Here is a 24,420-nt window from a genome sequence, read left to right on the forward strand (position 1 = left end):
CAAACACACGAAATAACGATTTAAAAAATTCAACAAACTTGAAAAAAAAAAAATTACCCCATGGGCTCGCACCCATTTCACATTGAAAATCACAAGCAACGTTAAATTGATATTTCCAATGAATTCATCATGAAAATCTGATTCTGAAACATCCCAAAACCTTCAAATGACCACAAAAAGTGAAATCCCTTTTGAAGGTAAAACGACACTTTAATAAACAGGTTGGATTTGAGTTTAAGGTTTTGACACACGATTATTAAACAGGTTGGGTAAATTTTTAGAGTACTCTTACCTCAACAAGACATGACCCGAGCCATTGTCACCAATACATGTCACTAATGTTTCAAGTTGACATGCATACAACCCGGCCCAATAACCCTTAAATGTACCCATTTAAGGGTTTTTGTATTTTATTTGGCTGGTGGAACTGTATTTATGTTTTGTATTATTACTTATTTATGTTAATGGTAGGTTGGTAGATATGAGTTGTAATCATGTTTGGGCCGTAATCGCATTTATGTTTATGTTCGGGTCATAATCATGTTCGAATTGTTATCATGTCGTGCTCACAAGTTATACAGGCTCACCTGAACATGACATAAACCAACATGTTTACTAACTGGCTACACGGGTCATGTTCGGGTTGGGTAATTTTTCGGAATAATTGTAGGTTTTACCTCATCAACACGACTTGAACACAAACACGACTTGACCCAACCCATTGCCACCCATAAATCAAATGCACTGCTGAGATGAGATGGGTGTAAAAACACAAATTCCCAAGAGCATTGTTTTTGAAATCTCTAGGAATAGCTTCCCATCTCAGCCTTTTGTTAAAGAGAGAGCCTCCAACCCATTTTTGAGGAAATTATTTTCTTTATTTCGAATTTTCTATCGTTTATTAATAGGAGAAAGTTTGAATGTGAAAATCTTTTAGTGAAGGAGAGCCTCCAACTATCCTTTGAGGATAATATTTTCCTAATATTTATTGTTGAAAGTTTAAATGTGCAAATCTTTATAAAGATTCTGAACATTTAATTGATCTTTTAAAGACAATTTTACCCATATTGGTTACCATGTGGGTACATGGAGTCATATGTTATTATTATTATTTTTTAAATTAAATGTTATTTTATCCATTTTAGTTTTTCTTTGGGTCCACCCCCACAGCCCATATGGAAAGATATTTATTATTATTTGTTGAACTATTACTGATATGAATCTGTACTTAGAACCATAGATTTTTTCCTCGAGATACAAGTGACAAGCGTCTATAATTCTGAGTACAGCTCCACGTCAGCTCAGTGTGCAGAGTTCTTAGAAATAAACTGATGTCTAGAATATCGGATTTATATTCATTTTTCCATAAGACGACATCCAAAAGTTGTTAACATGAAGAAGACAGGATGAGAAGGGGTTGAATTGGGCCGGCCATCAGCCTTCTTTGATTATATCATCTCTCTCTCTCTCTCTCTCTCTTATTCTTGTGCAATAGCCATCTTTTTCTCTTATTGTGTTGGATAAATGAGCAACAAAGCAAAAAACCAAAGCAAGCTGAAACGATACATGAAGGCACCCATTAGAGTCCTGTGTATGGTCAGGGACTTGTACATCCGAAGCGTGACCGATTGTGGTGGGACTATCGCTTATGGCAGCGCCATGGGCTGTCCTACTTCATCCATCTCTTCCTTGCCCAAGAGCTTTAGCACAAATTCATCGAGATTTAATGATAAGGATCTCGAGGAGCTGGTTCGGGCTGCATCACAGAAGGGTACTCCAAGGAACAAAGTTGATACAAATATTCGACAGCCGCAGCAATCATCGGTGAGATCCAATGTAATGCGAAGAAGTTTTACTGTTGGGATAGGGAGAATTGATGAAGACAAGCCCTGTGATTTTGAAGACATTAAGGGGAAGCCTCAATTTTTGTTTCCAAGAAGCAAAAGCTATGAGGTCTCGAACAGGACTAATGTTTTGGCTCATAACTCATAGATATGTTAGCTAAGGGAAAACTCTCTCCCTCTCTCTCTCTCTTTGTGTAAAGTGTTGTAATAATGGATTTTAGTTATTGTTACAGTTTGGTAATTGATTTGCTTTTGAATTTGTTCCCTTTTGCTTCCTTAATATAATGCGAATCATTTGGTTTAATATGGTTGAAAATTGAAAATAAAAAATGATAAGATTTCCAAGGATTAAATTCAAATCTTTGGGTTGTTCATAAATTGATGAATCCTTAGGCTTCATCAAAACTACTCTGGTAAATTTTATTTGTTTTGAGGTATATTTTGTGATAGATATAATGTATGCAATATAATAATAATGTGCATGAGATACACCGTATCAATATTCCTAAGAATTTAATTCAATTAAAGGTGTACTCGGATGCACAAAATCATGTTCATACGAGGATAAGGATTAAGATTTGGATAGATTTAATTGAATTAAATCTATCCAAATCTTAATCCTTATCCTCGTATGAATTAAATCTATCCAAATCTTAATCCTTATCCTCGTATGAACATGATTTTGTGTATCAGAGTACATGTTATTACAATGCGTGGTCATATATAATACTCTAAAATCTTGGTGTAGACTCAAGTTGATCAATGATCAACATGAGTTTGCTCAAATCGATAGCCTCTAAGAGAAAAATTATCAAATAAGATCCACTAATAGAGAAAGACAATCAATCAATTCAATCTAATATACCTTATTGATCTTATTTGATGCAAATCTAGATCTTCAATACCTGTGATGAGATACACTGTAACATTGATATGGTGCATCTCATGCACATTATTATATTGCATACAAAAACTTATCTCTGTTAAATGGAGATAATTTTTTTGATTTTGTTTTTGGACGGGTGTATCTGGACCCATAGGCACAATTAGGGGCCAAGGAAATTGGCCTATTAAAGCATCATATCTCACCCAAATCCCTCAAGTACATGCAATAACCCACATAAATTGAGATAATTCTTGTGGGTGGCCAACAAGGGGCCTTAAACTCAAGACTTAATTGAGATAGATTATTGTATGCAATGTTATAGTGTATCTCGTCATATACATTGAAGATCTAAATTTGTAACAATTAGAATCAATTAAATATATATGGTAGATTGAATTGATTGTCTTTCCATATTAGTTGATCTTCTTCCAATCTACTAGAGTTTGCCTATGCTAACACATGAGCATCCTTAAAGGTGTAAAAGAGGAAAAATATAAAATAAAGTTAGAGGGGTATTATTGTAAGGGTGTTAATGGGTTGGTTCCGGTTAGGAAATATATATAGTATAGATGTACCAAGATATTACAGAAGGAAGGAAGGAAGGAATATCCAATACAAAATGTGTTGGGAATATGTACTTTGACTTGAAATTCACACAAGTTTACCTAAATGGGAAGGGACTGCATTATATTTAAAGATAATTAAAAATGTACTAACTAGATAAGATAATTTTAAATCCCTAATAATAATCTTTTGAGTTATATAAGTTTTTTTTTTTTATCTAATTAAAAATACCATTATAGTAATGACTCAATCTTAATAGATAAATACTATCTTATTGATGCTGGATATATGTTTAGGTGTGGACTTATTGTGTCTTACAAAAATATGTGTTACCACTTAAAAGAATATTCTACATATGTACTAGAGAATACTCAAGAGATATTTAATCATCGATACACATCTGTACACAATGAAATTGAGAGCTTTTTTGGAGTATTGAAGAAAATATTTCATATTATAAAAAATATGACAGAGCTCACATACTCAGTTGACACACAATAAAAGATAATTTTAGCATGTTGTTCTCCATAATTTCTTAATAGGTACTGACCCTGAGGAGAATCTTACTACTAAAGTAGATCGAATGATTATGAATGAGCCTGAATCTTAAGAAAATGTTTGTTCTTGAGACAATGATGATGATGATGACTTTAAAAAATGAGAAATTTTAAGGGATAATATATCAGTTGCCCTGTGGAATGATTATGTATTGAATTAAATGTGATTTTGAATTATTTTTCATGACATGTGAAATTATAGTTGAATGATTGTATTATAAGACCATGTTCAAATATGATTTTAAATTTTGGTTGTGAACATATTTAATGCTAGATATATGTGTTGGATATCTTATTATGTTGCATAATAATTTATTGTGTTACAAATTATGGCTTACTTAATTAGTATAGTTCTTTATTTTTGTATATATTTAAAATGAGCTGGGCAAAGGTGAACAAAACAGGTAAATCAAATAACACTATTGATAAGGAACATTGTTGAAAATGGATATAGTAAATGGATGAGCTAGGTTCTCATTGATGCATTCATCTACCATATTGACATGGAGAATATAGTTAATGAGACTTTTACAACCACAACATATAGTAATATTATGACCGAATTAAATGAAAGGCTTGGGTAAGAATTCAATTGTAAACAACTCGTCAAGAATCATATGAAAACAATTTACAAAAATCAATAAGTGTTATGATATTTTTAAAGGTGGCATGGATGGTTTTTTATGAAGTTAAGTGACAAAGATGTAGGGTGCTGAGCCATAAGTTTGAAAGGATTTGATTGAGGTTAAATTTTAATTACTAATAACTATTCTATATCACTTAAACATGCAGTAATGTTTTAGAGTTTTTTTTTTAATTTTTTTAATTTTTTTAATTTATTATTATCGAGGTTTAAAATGTTGTTTCGATACAATGTTTCGGTTTCCTAAAAAATCAAAATGAAATCAAAACATAATTGATACATTCAATACATTATGAGACAATTATATAAGGTCTTAAAAAGGAGACCAATGTCAAGTGGTCTTTTATCAGTTTCAAAACACATGGGTTTCTCAAATCTTAATAACAAATATTGAGGGTTTCCATAAAAATCTCTTTTTTAAAGAGATTAAATGAATACAAACAACAAAAAGACCCATAACAATCTCCATAAATGGGTTTGGATGTGCAAGAAAGGGAGATGAAGGGTTTTAATGAATCTAGTTCTGATCAAGATCTTCAGCTTGATCTCTAGCTTCGATCCAACTCTGATGAGTAATTTTGTGTAGGTACGTCTCTCTCTCTCTTACCTACAAAACCCCACTATGTTTTTATCTCTCTACCAATGAAAATATATCTCTTTATCTGCTTTATATCTATCTATCTATTTCTCTTTTTATGTCTCTCTCCCCTATCTCTTTACCTCTTTTTGAGTCTGAGGTGAAAGCAGCAACGAAACAAACAATTCTTTTCTATTTCGTCTCGAAATGTTGACAAATTGATACGTATCGATTGAAATATTTTGAAATGGGACGATATTTTAAACCATGATTGTTATAAGTAAAATTCAAAACAAAGAAGTTGATGAATACACATTTGCCTAACAATGAAATGTTAACAAAGCTCGTTGAAAATGATAAAGCAATAGGCGAGGTTGCTGAAACTACGATTAAAAAATCAAATAGATGAGAAAAAGAGAAGTAAATAGGTAGGGAGATAGAAGTCGTGGGGATGGTGAAACAACTATTGAAGATATTGATCATATGATGACAAATGAGGATGTCTTTTTGGAGAGCTTTGAAGGTACACATGACATGCATGACCAAAGTCAACCAACAACTCCTCGTGAAACAACTTTTATAACAACTACTAAGTCTACAATGTTATCACATTCCAAAAAAAATAAATGTATCATGTTCAATAAATTACTCATGAATAGATGCTTTGATGAGAGAAATTGTATTGACAATTAACAAAGAAAATGTAATTCTTCAAAAAAGAAATGAGATTCTTGATAGAAGTCAATCACACGTTTACTTAAAGGATGATGTTTTTGATAAGTTGGTAAGATTAGGAAGAATTACTTGTACCTACCTACTCTTTCCTTATCAAAAAATCGAGAACAATGAGGGTGTTTTTTGGTTGCCTGATTGAGAGGTATGTGTGATACTTATTGATGATGCTAAAAAGTACTGGAAATTCTTGATTCGTTTGTTTGTCATTGATAGGATATATTGTTAGATTTTACGCATTCAAAATCCTAAAGCATAACTTTAATATATTTTGATTTTCCCTAATAGGATCTAATCTATCACATATCTCAAGCATTATAAACACAATATTTTCGTTTTCGAAGATCTCTCCTACTTGGGTTTGGAGTCGTCACTATTCTTTTTTAGAAAATGGTGTGAATAGTCACCTGGGAAGTAATTTTTGAAAAATCATTTTTTAGTTAGCAACTATTGTATATATAAGGTTTATTGGTCTACCTAAATCTAGGTAAAATGATTCATATTAAGGAGTAGAGAAGGTGTTAGGCACCCTATTCCCTCCACCATTCGTGGTAACCTCAAATTCAGTCAATTTGAAAATAAAGATAAAAAAAGTCAAGAAATCGATTTGTGCCCTCGAGTATGAGGGACTTTGATTTATGTTTAAATCAAGAAGGACTTCCTTATTGAGGAAAGGGCCCTTCTATAGTCCATACCTTTAACTAGTTTGAAAAATGTATATTTTTTTAGTCGATGGTCCATTTCCATAAAGAAAGGGCCCAAGGCGTGGTGTATGGATTAGTGCAAGGATTTTAGAAACATTTTGTTTTGAAAATATTTTCAACATTTACCTTTTAAACCCAGCTATAACCCAATCTATCGGAGAAAGATGAGGTTTTATTTTTTATCCTATCTTAAGACTAAAAGAAAAATAAAATAAAAAAGAGAGGGAAAGAATTGAAAGAGGAAATTTAAAGGGGAGAAAGAAGGAAAATATTTTTCTTTTTCTTTGTCCACACCTTACATTGTTATTCTTCTTCTTTGGTCTTTCTTATTGATATCTAATTGATGAGCTTTGATTTTAGTCTTGATGTGTTAGAGGTGAAAAACTTTTAGTGGTTGGTAGATGATAGTATGATGATTGTAAGAAAGGGAGAGAGTTGAGAGTTGAGAGTTGAGAGTTGAGGGAGTTAAGAGAGAGTTGGGGGAAAGTTAAGACTTAACAAGGGAGTTCAAGTCTTTGGGACGATTGTGTTGAGAGTGAGGGGAGTTTTATAGGATTTGAAAGGTAACTTTTAGGGGTAAAATGGGATGAAATGGTGAAAAGAGATAAAATGGTGTGAGGGTGTGTGTGTGTATATTGAGGGTGGTGGAAGGGCATTTCTAATAGGGGTGTAAGTAGGTTATTTGTAGCCCAAATGGGTTGAGTTTTAGGTGAATTAAGTGGAATAGGTTTTGATTAGAAGAATGGGGGCGTGTAAGGTAGTGGTTGTAAATTTTTTTGAAAAGGTGAAAGAGATGGTGATAAGTGTCAAATAGGTGTAGGGTGTGTGTGTTAGGTAAGTTGATTAAGGAGAATGAGTGACGTGTAATGAGGGATTTGACAAAAGTGATGGGGGTAAGTTATGACATAAATATGGGTGAGATGTGGGTAGGTTAACTTTTTAAATAAAAATAATAGGATTGGTAGATTAATTAGGGATGTGGGTTGTGTAGACACCCCATTTTTGCATCCGCCTGATTAATCAACTCGTCAACCTGATCGCAATGATTCCCAATGATGGATGTGTATTCCATTGCTTTATTTTGTTACCAGATATGTTTCAGAAATCCGGATGAGGTTCTCGAACTGACAAAACCTTAGAAACCACGCTACGCTAGGAAAATACGACTCTAGAAACATAGAAATCATCATCTTACAGACCAAAAAGAAGCTTCACGATAAAAATCACTAAAAATGACAAAATTATCAAAATACCCCTAACATCAAAACAACCCTAGAGCCTACGTTACGCTTAGGAAAACTCTCTCAAACACATAAAATAACAAATCGAAACCAAATAAATCATTTCACTAATTTTAACAAAATTCGACAAAATTATGAAAATGCCCCTCATAAATTTCATGACCATTTCACATAAAAATTTCATAATGACACAAAACCAATATTTCCATTGAATTCCTTACGAAAAATCGATTCTAAAACATCCTGGAACATAAAAAATCGACTTAAAACGTGAAAAGTCCTTTCCGGGGGTAAAACGGTAATTTCACAATTTTCATAATTAAAATTTTCGAAATTAATAAATAAAATATTAAATAATTAAAATAAAATATTAATGAAATTAATTTAAAAAATTTGAACTAAAAAAATCGATCAATCGGGATCTCATGAAAAATTGTTGAGAGTTCGTGAGATATTTCTTTAAAGACCCCTCCATTTGGGGGTCCAAAGAATTAAAGATATTTTAGAGGGGGGTTCTCCAAAAATTTAAAGTCAATCAAGCAAGACTAAAGTCAAGGTATTAAAGTCAATCAAGTAAGACTGAAGTCAAAATTAAAGTCAATTAAGCAAGACTAAAGTCAAGATATTAAAAGTCAATCAATTAAGACTAAAGTCAAAACATTAAAAGTCAATCAAATAAGACCAAAATCATAATAGAATTCTAATTAAATAATAACTCTATCTAATAGAGTTCTAACTAAAAAATAATTCCACGTAAAACAATTCTAATTAAAACACAATTCTACCTAAAACAAGTCTAACTAAAACACAACTCTAATTAAAAGAACTCTAATTAAATACTAACTCTATCCAAATCAATCCTTAAAAAATTCTATAAATAGAGGTGCTCACACCCTATTTTCGTATCAATAAAAACCCTAAGAGAAGTAGGTCTAGAAGCCCCCCTAGCCTCCCATAAACCCTAATTTTAGAGCCCCAACTCTTTACCTAACATCCCTCCTTTAATTTTAGCCTAAAAAATACCTAAAAGCCTTCAAAAAAATATCCCAAAATCCACAACAAACTTGAAGAATTCAGATCCAAGAAAGAAGAGATACCTTGCCTCGAAGATCGAAAATCAAATCCGGAAACAGAACGAAGTAAGGGAGTACGGTACAAGGAACTATTTTTTGTTGGATCTGAGGGAACAAAATCTTTGCTATCGGAAAGGTATATTTTTTATTTTTTATATTTTATTTATTTTTATTTAGGTTTTTAGCAATGTAATTTATTTGGGAGGTTAGTAAAGACCGACTTTGGCCAGGCGAGGTTGGTGCCTAACACCTTCCAACCCCGTAACATGATCCCTAAATTCAATTCTTTTCTTGGTTCTAGATTAGTTGTTTATCCGTTTAAAGTCATTGATCGGTTCCTAGACTGTAATAACTAGGTGGCGACTCCCAATCCTCAAGGGTCAAAAGTGGATCCGCGCACCCCGCGGATCAAGGGAGCTTTCAAGTTGAGGTGATGACATGTGTCCTTTTGTCATGATCTTGGGTCATTGTGGTGATTGGTGTGATTGTTGGATTTGGGTTGTAGCTTAGGATAAGGTTGGGTTTTGGATCTATGGGCTTGGGTTGAGTTGGATTGGATTTTAAAAATGTGGTGATGATGGTTTTGGGTTGGATTTTAGGTCTAATGGGCTTAAAAGTTGGGATGGATTTTATTAGGGTATGATTGGGTTGGGTTGAGAAGTGAGGTGGTGAGGGTTGATTTACTTTTTGCAAGTGATGATGGGGTTGATTAAAAGAATTATGAAAGGGGTTTTGGTGGTGACTTATGTCCTATTGTGATGATTTTTGACGATTGGTTGTGATTATTGGATTGAGACTTGGGCTTGGGATAATGATTGGACTTTAAGTCTAATGGGTTTGGTGGTGGGTTGTGTGTATAGAGTTTTAAGTTTGATGGGCTTGGGTAGTGGGTTGAGTATGCATTTGAGTTAGGGTTGGATTGAGTTGCATTTGACTAGGATTGGGTTGAGAGGTGTGTGATGATGATTTAAAAGATGGTGGATTTTTGGCCTATGGGCCAAGCAAGAAGGGAAGGGGTCTTAGACTATTTCTTAGAAGTATAAGTGAATTTTTGGAGGATTTGGGCTTTTTAGAGGATTTGGGCCTTAAGGCCTATTCTAAATTTTGTGAACTTTTGTATTTTGCATGGAGGGCCCGTCCAAATTCGAGTATCTACAAACATATTATTTTTTCAGTGTAAAAAGAGTTGGGGATACTTACCTTATGCTATTATGAAGTCATTGATTCAAAATGTTAGAGGCGTGCCTTACTATCCACGTGTTCTTTTGAAACTTTTGAAATCCCAATCAAATTGATCATTTCTTTTAGATTCACATTCTCCTTTTTCTCTATATGAATCGGTTAGGTACTAGTGATTGATAGATATCACTCTTATTAGAACTATCTACTATGTGTGTTTTCCACACTTCTATTCGTTTTCTCTATCTTTTCTTTCTAATATGGGGACGTTGATCCTCTTTTATAGATACATATTGATGGTCTAGAGTTATTCTTTTAGTAAGTTTCCTATCCATCAAGGTCTTTTAATAATTTTAACGATATTGAGACTCTTTAATATTGATATCTATTATGTAGATAGATTTTTTATGCAATTAAACATAAAACATCGTGAGGTCACTTGGGCCATATAGTTCTAACATTCTCTCACTTGACCCATTAGACCAATTGTGTTAATAGTAAATTTCAAAACATTTTGAAAAGACTCATCTTTAGGATTCTATAATAAAAAATCATTTTATACGTGATCACAAATTTAAAATGATCAATATTCCCAATATTCAATTAGATTCTTTAATGCCATATTTCGATTAGACATTAATGTAAGTCATAACTGTTGATATGTCATCTATGCCATACTTATTTTCATATATCACACTATCAATACCATTTCTGATATAATATTTAATTGTGTTTCTTTTATTTTGTCTTGTCACCTTAAATCCAAACAAAATATAGATGATATAAATGAAAATAAGTAATAAGCAGAAACAAACTTTATTTCATACTAATATTAATATCAATTACATAACCACTTTAGAATAATCTATTCCAAATACATAAAAGATTTTTCTAAAAGGCCCAACTTCTTTATAAGTTTTTAGTGATAATCTCTTTGTCAATAGATTAATAATCATTTGAGTGGTATTAATATTTTCTAATGACATTAACTATTTCTGAACTCTTTCTCTAACCACCAAGTACTTAACCTTCATGTATTTCACACAGTTCAAGTATTTTTCATTCTTAAAGAAGAATACAGTTGTGGTATTATCACAATATATCTTCAACGGCATGTCTCTAGAGTAGACAATCCTAAGTCTTAAGATAAAATTCAACAACCATAGACTATGACTCATGGCCTCAAAACATGCCACTAATTCAATCTCTATAATAGATGAAGTCGTAATGCTCTATTTCATACCCCTCTAGAGATAGCTTATCCTACTAGTAGAAATGTAAAACTTGAGTTAGACTATTTGTTATCAGAGCATCCTATAAAATCAAAATTCGAGTATCTGATTACTTCTAGATGATCTAATCTCCTATAAGTGAGCATATAATCTTTCATCCATTCCTAACATTCCAATGACAAAATTAATATTCGATCAGATACATGTCTGAGCATACATCAAACTCCTAATAGCTGAAGTGTATGGAATATCTTTTATCTGCCATATTTTTAAATCATTCTGAGGATATTGCATGAAGTTGAACTTATCTTCTTTCCCAATAGGCACATCACCAATATAACAAGATTGCATATTATATTTATTTAAGACTTTGTTGATATAACTTTTTTGAGATAATCCTTATAATCCTTGAGATCAATTTTTAAAGATTTCTATGCCAATGACATATGTTGCCTCACCCATATCAACTATCTTAAAATTCTTAGTAAGATAATTTTGGGTTTCGTTCAACAAACCAAGATCACTACTAACTAACAAAATATCATCCACATATATGACCAATATAATAAATTTGTTCCCACTGATCTCCAGATATATATATATATATTGTTTGACAATATTTTTCATAAATTCAAAAGAGGTAATGGTATCATTAAACTTTATGTATCATTACCTTAAAATTTGTTTAAGTCTGTTAATGAATTTCTTAAGTTTATAGATTAAATTTTCTTTTTCCTTTTCTGTGAACCATTCAGGTTGTTCCATATAGATTTCTTTATCAAAATTCTTATTTAAGAAAGTCATTTTCACATCCATCTGATGTAACTCCAAATCATAATGAGCTACCAATGCCATAATGATTCTAAGTGAGCTTTTCTTTGAAATTGGAGAGAAACTCTCAGTGTAATCGATACATTTTTTTGAGTAAAACCTTTGGTCACAAGTCTGACTTTAAATATTTTGACATTGTCTTTTGCGTCGTACTTGATCTTGAAGACTCATTTATAATCGACTTTCTTATTTTTAGGAAGTAATTTGACGAGATCTCAAACACGGTTCTTGTCCATAAATTTTGCTCTTCTTTCATGACATCTATCCACTTGATAGAATCATCACTTTTCATTGTTTGTGAAAATGTAATCAGATCTTTATTTATCCCAATACCAAAGTTAAATTCTTTTAGATACACCATGTAATCATCTGAAATGATAGGTCTTCTTACTCTGAGAGATCGATAGTAAATTTTCAATTACAGTGGTTAAGTCTTGATGGAACAGTAAACCAACTTACTTTAATTGCGGTCCATTCTCCTCAAGTTGTTAAACTACTTGAGAATTAACAGTTTCTTGAATATTAAGAGGTGATAGGATATTAACTCTTATTTTTTCGAGAGTTATTTTAAGTGATTTCACACACCACTAATCTCACTATTTTCCAAGAATTTGACATTTTCAGTTTCAACTATTCTCGTACTATGGTTAGAGTAATAGAACTTACATCCTTTAGAATCTTCTAGATAACCTATAAAATATCCAAAGATGATCTTGGGATCCATTTTTCTTTCTTGTGAGTTATAGATCCTTATTTCCATTGGGTAGTCCCAATATGTAAGTATCTTAAATTAGGTTTTCTACCAGTTCATAACTCGAATGGAGTCTTAGAAAATGTCTTACTAGAAATTTTATTTAAGATGTACATTACGGTCTTTAATACTTCTCCTCACAAAAATTCTGAAATTGTTGAGTAACTCAACATACTCCTAACCATGTTTATGAGTGTACGATTATGCCTTTCATTTACATCATTCTATTGAGATATCCTAGGCATTGTATATACTGTGCACAAATACCTAATTTTTCTAAGAATTTAACAAAAGGGTTAAGGTTTTGACCTAATTCATTAAATCTACCATGATATTCACATTCTTTATCTAACTTAACTATTTTAAAAATGGTCTACAAATGTCAGTGTATATGATCTCGAAAAGTTCTTTACTTCTTGTGTCTCCTTTATTAATATGTTTGGTTTACTTTATTTTAATGCAATCTACATATATCGAAAATTAGTGAAGTCTAAATTATCTAAAACTTTGTCCTTCATTAATCTCTCTATCTTAGCTCTGAAGATATGTCCTAAACGTTTATGCCACAAGATGGAGGAATTTTCATTAATCAAGTAACGTTTCAAACTATTATTTCAATGTAAGAAAACTAAAGATTGAGCATAATCAAAATTTAAAATTAATTTTATATATATATCATCAATTAAAATCTCAATCCAACTAAAACTGAATGTAAAAATATCTTTAACTGTCCACATTATCCCAAAACTATCTAATCTAGATAATAAAATAAATTTCTAGATATGGTATGAACATAAAAAATACTCTCTAGATCCATCTGATAACTAGTCTTCAATACTAAGTGATAGGTCCCTAAAAACAAATGTGACAATATCTTTAACTGTTCACATTATCCCAAACTATCTAATCTAGATAATGAAATTAAATTTCTAGATTATGGTACAAATATAAAAAATATTCTCTAAATCCATCTGATGACTAGTCTTCAATACCAAGTGATAGGTCCTTACAACTAGCATTTGCGCTTTAAGACGATTTTCCATAAAGACAGATATTTCATTTTACATTAGCTTTCTACTTGAAAGGAATCCCTGCATCGAACTCATAATATGAGTTGTAGCTCCAAAATCAATCTACTAAGTGTTATAAGGTACTTCAGTTAAATTTGATTCATAACATATGAAAGAAAGAAACATACATTTATTTTCAAACTAATTCCTACGTTTTATGCATTCTTTCTTTATGTATCATGCTTTGCCACAAAAGTAGCACTTGATACCATTGTCGTTCTTCTCTTCAACCTGATTTGCATTCATAGACGTTTTCCTTTTCCCTGATAAGTTCTTTCATTTTTTTAGATTTTTCTTATTTCTTTCTTGTTTCTTGAGTCATTATAAAAGTAGACTGTTTACTTTTTTTGTCTCAATTTCATTTCCTTTTAAATGCATATGTTAGTCAGCTTGTTCATACTCCACTTGTTTTTATTAATGTTATAATGGATCTTAAAAGGACTGAATTAAACTAGGAAAGAATTAAGGATGAACTGTACTAAGAAGAACCATCTACGCTCATTCTTAATGTTTCTTAGCTTTGAATCTTGTTTGTCATGTTGAGGATATGGTCTTGCATTCCTCGCATTCCATCATATTTCATAGTCATCAACTTAGTCATTCGAGTACCTACAAACAATTTATCAATAGACTTAAACTTTTCTTTCACGTTCTTCAAATACTTTTGTGTACTGTTAGTCGGAGATAGGAAGGTCTTGATGTTGTTAACGATTGTCATCCTCATGATCATCAAACTAAGCTTATTCAATCTTTCTCAAGTGGGAAGCAAGTTCTCTTGCTCTACCGTACTACTCTTAGTTAGGTTTGCAGGTTTTGTAGAAATGAGTACTGGGTCAAGATCCTAAACACCTATAGTGAATTGGATGTGTTCATACTATTTAGAAAAAATTGATCCGATAAGGATTGAGATGGTGAATGCATAATAATGCAATAAATTGGAAACTGAAATAAAATAAGGATAATGCTTTAATAAGTACACTTATCAATATCACTTAAACTTATTCTTTAAGTTAAATTATGTATATTTATTGTTAACTCATTTCAGGGTAAAGACTAATTTATTTATCTTATAAGAATAACATAATTTACATAATTTATTCAGTCAACTTTGTTATCTTTAGGTATCAAATCCTAGTTTTGTTAAGTTCTTGTAAATTATATTACCTTACCTAGAGTTTAATTAGTTAAATAAAATTCTTCTTTGAGCTAATCCCATTTATCTAATTATGTCTGCAATTGTAAATATTATTATTCGTTAATGTCACTCGATGACTAAATTTAATACAGTTAAATATTTCATAATTTTACTAATTAAGGTAGATTTGACAATTACAAAATTAATAGAATTTTTGTTCCTCTAAATTGTTCAACAATATTTACACAATCCTTAGATTATTCTTTAATGTTCTAATAACATGATATGACATATAACTTTAATCAATAATTCAAAATCATATTGGATCATAATCTTGTATAAAAACACAATCAATTGAATCATGATATTGGAGCAAAATTGAAATCAATTGAATCATTATATATAAGCAAAAATTGAAATCGATTGGATCATTATATATAAGCAAAAACGAAATCATTATATATAAATTCAAAATTGAAATCAATTGGATCATTATATATAAGCAAAAATAAAATCATTATATATAAATTCAAAACCGAAATAATATATAATCAAAATTTGAATTCAATTAACAAAATAATATATAACATTGAAAATGAATTTCAATCATAATAATCATAGTCATATAAACGAGATCAACAAATTAGAACAAGAACTTTGTCTTAAATCATGACAATCTTCATGCATGAATAGTTCGTAGTCAAGATATGGAGATTTAAGAACCTATGGCTCTGATATCACATGTTAGATTTTACGTATTCAAAATCTTAAAACATAATTTTAATATACTCATGATTTTTCCTTAATAGGATATAATCTATCACATATCTCAAGCATACTATTCCTTCAGTGTAAAATGAGTTGAGGGTGTTTACTTTGTGCCATTATGAAGTTGTTGATTCAGAATGTTTGAGGCATGCCTTTTCTATCCACGTGTTCCTCGAAACTTTTAAAATCTCAATCAAATTGATCATTTCTTTTAGATTCACCTTCTCCCTTCACTCTATATGGATCGGCTAGGTACTGGTGATTGATGGATATCACTCTTATTAGAACTCTCTACTATATTCGTTTTCCACACTTCTATTCGTTCTCTATCTCTTTTCTTACTTTTTTTGAATATGGGGTCATCGATCTTCTTTTATAGATGAAGGTTAAGGGCGTATAATTATTCTTTTATTAAGTTTCCTATCCATCAAGATCTCTTAATAACTTTAAAGAATATTAACAATTTTATTAATATTAGGACTCTTTAAGATTGATATCTATTATGTATATAGAATCCTTGTGCAATTAAACAACAAAAACCATGAGGTCAATTGGGCCACATGATATAGAGTTCTAACATATATTCGATTCTCTTTGTGATGTAACTTTTTTTTATTAGCTTTTTATGCTGTAACTTAATTATATAACTTTGGGGATGTTTGTAATTGATTATCTTCTTTTTGAAGTAGTTGAAAGTCAATATATATGTTATTTTTTTTATATTAGAAGTCATTATATAAATTTTAAAATTTTATTTTAATATATGTTTTTTTTACTTTTTTTTTATGTTTTATAATATGATATTTGATTGAAAGACTTGAATTTATCATGTTCTTTATAAATGATGTTAGTTGTTTATATTTGGTATCATTGTATAGGTAGAACTTTATTCTTTAGACTATAAAAAGTATAATAGTTATTTGATTAAAAATAATTTATTTTTTCTTCTCTTATGACTACTAATCAAATAGGAGAAACTTAAAATTATTCTACTTTCTCTTTAAACATGGTGGAGAAAAATTAGGTTTATTTTCATTTTTCTTCTTTTCTCTTAAGGAGTTTCTTTTTTTTCCACTTCTCTCAACCATTGTTTTAAATCTCGTTTTTTGGACTTGTTTCATTCATGAACAAGACAAGTTGTCTTGGACGAGTCATCTCAATCAATGATGAGTTATTCATCTTCAAAACTAAAAATCTTCAGGTTTTTCTTCGCAAAACAATCATCTTCAATCTCCAATCTCTTTGAATAAAAAATTTTAAACCTAGAGATTCTATCTACTTAAAAGTTTTTAACCTTTGAACTTGGTACTTTAAAAAAAGTATTAAATGAAACTTTGAGTTAAAAAAATTAAGATTTTCTACAAAGGTTAAAGGGAAGGGAGAAATCAAAATCATTGGGCTGAAAATAATGTTGGATATATCATATTAATTTAGTATTTGAGGTTAAGTTGAAAATCTTGAAGCTGACTGGTTTGGAAAGACAAATGGGAAAATTTTGATTGATGAAAACGATGATAGTTTGGTCTTCTTCATTATACTGAAGTCAAGGGAGGCATGGCAATCAGTTTCAAAATCAAAACAAAGGGGCACCTCTAATATTTATCAAAAATTGAGTGCTAGATATAATTGTTTCAAGAATTTCAACTTTTTTCTACAAACATGCATTTATCGAGTCATCTCGGTATTTGACAAGTAGCCTCAAACCTGATGTGTTTCTCAAAAGTCAGTCCATCGTGTCATTGTAGAACGAGACGATTCGAATAAATCAGATGACACGTCCGAGACGATTCGATCTCTTTCATGGGCGGGACGAGACGAGACGTCAAAACGAGTTTTAACTTTTAAAGCCAAACTTTCAAGGTTCATCCCAAACAAAGCGTAGATCACCCCTAAACCTCTCTCTCTCTCTCTCTCTGCGTAAACAACCTGCAACAAAGAACAATGGCGGAGCTAAAGCTCTCAGAGACACGAGACCTAACCCGAATAGAGCGCATAGGAGCTCACTCTCACATACGTGGACTCGGCTTGGACTCATCACTGGAGCCCCGACTCGTCTCCGAAGGAATGGTGGGTCAAGCCCCTGCTCGCAAAGCCGCTGGTGTCATCCTCCAGATGATCAAAGAAGGAAAAATTGCCGGTCGAGCCGTCCTCCTTGCGGGTCAACCTGGAACCGGAAAAACCGCCATCGCCATGGGCATGGCCAAATCCCTTGGCCAAGAAACCCCTTTCGCTATGATGGCTGGTAGTGAACTTTTCTCCCTCGAGATGTCGAAAACCGAAGCTTTAATGCAAGCTTTCCGCAAAGCAATCGCAGTTCGAATCAAGGAGGAGACCGAGGTAATCGAAGGTGAAGTTGTTGAGGTTCAGATCGATCGTCCTGCGGTTTCGGGTGCTGCGTCCAAAACAGGGAAACTTACTCTGAAAACTACGGATATGGAGACTGTTTATGATTTGGGGACGAAAATGATTGAGGCCCTTGGAAAGCAGAAGGTACAAAGTGGTGATGTTGTTGTGATTGATAAGGCATCGGGGAAGATTACAAAGATTGGGAGATCGTTTGCGAGGTCGAGAGATTACGATGCTATGGGACCGCAGACTAAGTTTGTTCAGTGTCCGGATGGGGAGTTGCAGAAGAGGAAGGAGGTTGTGCATTGTGTCACACTTCATGAAATCGATGTTATTAATAGCAGGTAAGTCATTTGATTAATTTCCATTGAATTTTAATGTTATTAATTTGTATTTTGGATGGAACTATAGAATGATAAAAATTTAGGTGGGGATTGTTTGATTTTGTTTAGGAGTTGAAGATATCAAAATTGTGGGTGGAATGTGATATGAAAAGGGAGGGGGGGGGGGGGGGGGTGGGAAGAGAAAAAAAAAACAAAACATTGTGAGTGGTGCTAAATGATGTAGAACCCATTTCATCCATAATGCCGTGTAGCCTTGCTTAAGGAGTGATGGACCCTGTAAGTAACCAACAGAAAATTGACACCTATGGCGATTTTAAAGGGCCCCATGTGGATGAGGTTAGCCTGACCTGGGTCAAATTAGCCAATTAGCATCCCATGACCAAAAGGCCAATGAGAAGGGGGGCACGTCCTGAATTTGTATTGGTCATAAGGAAGGGCGATGCCGCGATCACGAATTGGTGTTCATGACAAAAGCAATACCGCAACAATGACTAGTGAGGAAGCCTATAAATACCTCATTGTTTAAGGAGAAAGGAACAATTTTCGAGACCTTATCCAGTAAAGCAATTCTTGTATTTTGTGCCATTACAAACATAAACAATAACCTGCCCATGTTACGGAAATAGAACCCCAAGAATAAACCAATGGAAAGAAATCCCATCTAAAAACAAAGTCCTCACAAAAAAAAAAAAAAAAAATCTTGATTGACTTTAAAAGTTAAAACTAGTAAAACATTACCAGAACAACCCCATTTAAAACCGAAGTCCTCAAAAAAACAAAAAGACCTTAATATTGTTCTTTGAAGTCGGCTTACATAAACCATTGCTCTCTTGAGTGGTTTTTGATTCAAGTTTGCATATCCAGGCTGCACTACTTGGTTAGTGTTTGAACTAGTGTAAGTCAATACTAACTTTTAGTTGAGCTACTACTACTTTACAAGATATCATGATTTGATTGCCTGTGATGTTGATATGACTTGGGCTTTGACCGAGAAGCAGTGACAGCTACGTAAGTTCTTAAACTTTGGTAACCCTCCAAGGAGAAGTAATTCAAATGAAAGATAGGAGACCGGTTCATATTTTTGACCTTCCTCTTGAACTTGTGAATTCTCCTTATTCAATACCAAGGGCCTTATATCACTAAAGATACCAACTTAGGAAGTTTGCAAAGCCTGGGAGTTGTAATAACACTTAGCTAAGCTTAGAAATCGTCTTAAATTGCTTGCATATATGTAAAGGACGTTATGTTAGCCAGTGCCTCATATCAAACCTTCGTTCCGATCCTTTATTTTTAGATAAGAATTTCTTATATCTAAAGCAACAAAAAAAAAGGCCTTAACGCTTTGTTTGGATTGCAAGAAACGAAGAGAAAAGAAATTCATTAAAAGAAAACAAAGAGAGAAGAAATCCAGTTTCTTCCATCTTGTTTGGTTTAACAATGGAAAAACTTAAGTTTGGAGAGAAAAAGGGGTAGAGTTGTAAATTTTAGTGCTTTTATTAGTCATGAACATTTCTTTTCTCTCTATTTCTCTCCGATTTAGAGAGAAAAAAAGAGAGGAAAAACTGACCCCCATTTTTCTCTTCTTTTTTTTTTTTTTTTTTCTTTTCTCTCCATTTCTCTCAATCCAAACACACCGTAATACTTGATAAGTATCACCCAATCTCTTACCTCTTGCCTTTAAATAATCCCTTCTCTTATCATGTGAAATTCATTTTAGGTCTTTTGATAATTAGAATTTATTATAAAGAAAACTAAGCATAGTTTATCCATTCCTTTGTGGTCTATGGGATCTACTGAGGATTAAAAGAAGATACAAACAAATATAATACCCTAACCTATTAATAATTAGATCTGATCCAAGCACAAAATCTTCAAACAATATAAACCCTTGCAATCTCTTGATTCGTTTAGATCATTCGAAATTAAGATATTTAATTCTAACAATGACTTAAGAGATTTAATTCTAACAATATTGAGATGGATGTCTTTCTCCTTCCCTTCAAACACCCTCCTATTCTTCTCCTTCCATAGGTCCCAAGTAATATGAGACGCAAATCAAACTACCAGTCATAGGTTCCATGGAAGTTTTTGGTTTCCACTTGTTTGGGTCTCTAATTATTTTCTATTATTTGTACCTTGTTGATATTAGTTTTAGATTAGTTAGATTTATTATATTTTAGTTTTTAGTTGTCTCTTAGTTATTTTAAGAGTTAAATTTGAGTATGAGTAGTATTCATGTCATTTTTCTTTAGGCCTTATTTTGAGGGGTCAAAAGTCAAAACTTGTTGCGTTTGGTTGATTTTCATGTTATTTAAAGTGTTATTCAATTATCTATCCAACGGGTGGAAGATTCTACAAATCCAATGTGCTTTGAGAAATTTCTCAATGTGTTTTGAGAAATAATGAACAAAATACTAACAGGGAATCTGTATTAAATGGGATTTGCATCTCAAGGTCAAAGTTTAAGTCATGTTAGGATTAGGGTTTGAGTCTAAAATGTGAGAATTTATATATATGGTAATTATAATTTATTTCTTATAGTTTATTGAATTAAAAAATTTACAGCTCTTTTTTTAAGAGTTCTCCAATTATGGGATGGTTTGAAACCATCCTAGTGTGATGTGAAGAACCAGTGGTGTGATTCCAAATTACTATCTTCTTCTTTTTAATTTTTAATTTTCATCTATTCTTTGTTTTCATCTCTTTTTCTTTATTTTCTATTTTAAATTAATTCTTAACCTAACTTAAACCTAATTACCACATCCTATTGCAAAACTGTGTTTCAAATACCTAATTGTCCTTTGTTGAAACTTTTTACAATGAATATCTTTTGATCCTATACTATTTTCTATAATTTTTTTCTTCTTCTTCACCACCTAATTAGCATTTTTCTTCCTCAAGTAGAACAGACCTAGAATTGTCCCTACATCACCAACATAGGTGAATGTTAAGAACCTCCAAATCACCTGACCTCTGGATGAGAACACAATGGTGCCAGCCAGTTGTGGAAAAAGTCTACATGGACCACGACAAAATCCAAATCGACCAAAGAATGGTTCCCAAGCCTCTCTACCCAAGGTGATTAATTGATTCTCCTGTTATCTTCTTATTCTTCATTAGTGACAATTATTCTTCTATGTGATTAGATGGACTTCTGTAAGAATTTTTTCCAAAGAAGTAGTTCAAGCGTAAAAAGATTATTATTTAAGATGGGATTTTGTAGCCCCACACATGAGCAGCCCAAAAAGCAAATCTAGGAGATGTATCCAAAGCTTACTAAAAGAACAAACCCAAAAGTATTTATTTTGATTCCATAACCTCATCCATTTGTCCTCATCCAAGAGGGAATTATGGTAATTGCAATGTGCAACCGAACAAGCTAGCCATTAGATCTATCTTCCAATCATTCCAATCCCTTTTAAAACTAAAACCCCGAGAGATATTTCTTTATTCCAAATTATAATTTTGCACTAAATGGTCTTTTCTGTTTAAAATTATAAATAGTATTGGAAAATCGGTTGTAAGGATGACTCTACATCAATGATCCCTATCACCTTTACCCACATGAACTCTCAGTCCTTTAGAAAATTCGTAAGAAACATTACAAATGCTTTTATCTATCAAAAAAAAAAAAAAAAACATTACAAATGCCTTCCAAAAACTACAATCATAGGAGTTCCTAATGTTGGGAGGGGAGGGGATATCTCTATGTATGTGTTATCTTGGGTTGTGCTCTTTGGTAGGTCTTTTTGAAATCCACTTGTGCCTCTTTTTTTATTTTTTTTATTGTATATCTTCTTCCGATTTTAACGGAAGATCTAAATTGATTAGAAAAAAATCTTAACCCTTGATATATTCACCTTTCATCTCATTCCACAAGATAAGTAACGAGATTTAAAGTGTACCAATCTTGTTCCAAATCTCTCGAGGGTAGGACCCCAAATAGCCTTCAAACAATTATTCATTCACGTTGAAATTCTAGGCAGATGGGAGAATCCATTGACAGCCAAAATTTCCAAACGGTTATTCAATATTGTCCACACTCCCAACCTTGAACACCTTACCCAATAGATTTGTTTTGCTTATGGTCATGGTGAGTAATGCTTAGCATCCTTCCTTGGGCCAATTTCTCACACCAGACCATTGATTCTTACATTCTCTTTGATTCTAATTGATATTAAATTTTCAGGACACAGGGATTTCTAGCACTCTTCACTGGGGATACAGGTGAAATTCGTGCAGAAGTGAGGGAACAAATTGACACAAAGGTGGCAGAGTGGAGAGAGGAAGGGAAAGCGGAGATAGTGCCGGGTGTCCTATTTATTGACGAGGTGCACATGCTTGACATTGAGTGTTTCTCTTTCTTGAACCGTGCATTAGAGAATGAGATGGCACCTATCTTAGTTGTTGCAACCAACAGAGGGATCACAACCATCCGAGGCACAAACTACAAATCCCCACATGGGATCCCAATCGACCTCCTTGATCGCTTGCTCATTATATCAACACAACCGTACACAGAGGATGAGATCCGTAAAATCCTAGACATCAGGAGCCAAGAGGAAGACGTTGAGATGTCTGAGGATGCAAAGGTCTTGTTGACGAGGATTGGGGTCGAAGCATCTCTAAGGTATGCGATACACCTCATCACGGCTGCCGCATTGGCTTGCCAAAAACGAAAGGGAAAACTTGTTGAGATGGAGGACATTAGCCGAGTATACCAACTGTTTCTTGATGTAAAGAGATCAACACAGTACTTGATGGAGTATCAAAACCAATATATGTTCAGTGAAGGGCTAGCAAATGAGGGGGATGAATCTGAAGAAGCAACTGCTATGCAGTCTTGAGTTTCGATGTGTTTAAAAATCAAGTTGTGGTCTCTTATGGAAAATGATGCATATTTATTTTCGTTCTTATATAGATTCCAGCAAACTTTCTTCTAGTTTCCTCTTCATCTATCTAGATTAGCTTTCACTTCTAACATTGTCACTCATTCCATGCATGCCCCGTCGATTGTTAAGGGTTTAGAGAGAGTGAAGGCTTCATTACTCCACATGTTTTCACCACTAATCCAACTAAAAATCATTAATCAGATGTGTTGTTTTTCTTGATTTATTTACCATGCAGAGATTTAGATCTTATTGTAACTACCTACTAATTTTTTATTTATTTATTGTAACTTGTCAGAGACTATTTCCTTTGCATGGTTTGATAAGAGGTTTCTTAAACTATATGATGCCACTCTTGCATGTAGGGATTCTACCCATAAATGGAGGATAAGAAAATTTCTTATGAACTTTTTGATATATTCTTTCAATTAGCTTTCTTTATTCTTTGTAAAACTCTGTTTTTTTTTTTTTTTTTCCCCCTTTTTATGATGGATTTTTCTTTGTTATTGAACTACTTTAGAATTGCCTACTCTTTTAAAAACCTAAGAAACAGGTTTCCAGAATCACAAGAAATTGCCAGCTTGATTTTTTATTTTTCTTCTAGTCAATTTCTGTTTATGATTCTAATAAAAAATAAATATTAGATGGAATTATTGAGAATTGGCAGCAGATTTCCAATGTTCGATTGTTCATGGGAATTCAATTGGAATTGTCAAAATTGATCTTTTCAAGTGCGGTTGGCATGGACAAGGGCAAAGTTGGAGGGTTGGAGTTGTAAGTTAGAGGCTTGTAGATGTTTGTTGCAATTTCGACATATTTGGGAGTTTTGTAATTCAAATGACAAAGTGGAGTTCATAACTTGGAAAGTTTATGAGTAGTATAGTCATGGGAGACACAACTCCAACATCACTTTTCCTACCCACACCCAACTCTTATCACAAAACTTAATAAAATTCTCCAAATAAGGGAGTAGCCCATTAAATTGGCTTATTGACCACTCATCACCTTCAAAATTTTATTTTCGTAAACATTCTATGATGAACCATGATGGTAT

The 24,420-nt window shown here is 32.5% G+C and overlaps 2 protein-coding genes across 2 annotated transcripts; both read left to right on the plus strand.

Annotated features, from left to right (window-relative positions):
- The first annotated feature begins 1,524 nt into the window (after nucleotides 1-1,524).
- Nucleotides 1,525-1,992, plus strand: LOC147404382 (uncharacterized). Its single transcript, XM_086437845.1, has one exon. It carries the CDS (start codon nucleotides 1,525-1,527, stop codon nucleotides 1,990-1,992), a length of 468 nt encoding a protein of 155 aa, XP_086293971.1.
- A 15,664-nt stretch (nucleotides 1,993-17,656) lies between these two features.
- On the plus strand, nucleotides 17,657-23,590 carry LOC147404383 (uncharacterized). The gene is made up of 2 exons (XM_086440315.1): nucleotides 17,657-18,477; nucleotides 22,667-23,590. The coding sequence occupies exons 1-2, from the start codon at nucleotides 17,729-17,731 to the stop codon at nucleotides 23,322-23,324; spliced, it is 1,407 nt and encodes a 468-aa protein (XP_086296441.1). The 5' UTR covers nucleotides 17,657-17,728; the 3' UTR covers nucleotides 23,325-23,590.
- The last annotated feature ends 830 nt before the right edge of the window (nucleotides 23,591-24,420 follow it).

The sequence above is a fragment of the Akebia trifoliata genome, chromosome 4 (genome assembly GCF_017979445.1).
Source record: "Akebia trifoliata isolate Shusen 1 chromosome 4, ASM1797944v1, whole genome shotgun sequence".
In the NCBI taxonomy this organism is placed as follows: Eukaryota; Viridiplantae; Streptophyta; class Magnoliopsida; order Ranunculales; family Lardizabalaceae; genus Akebia; species Akebia trifoliata.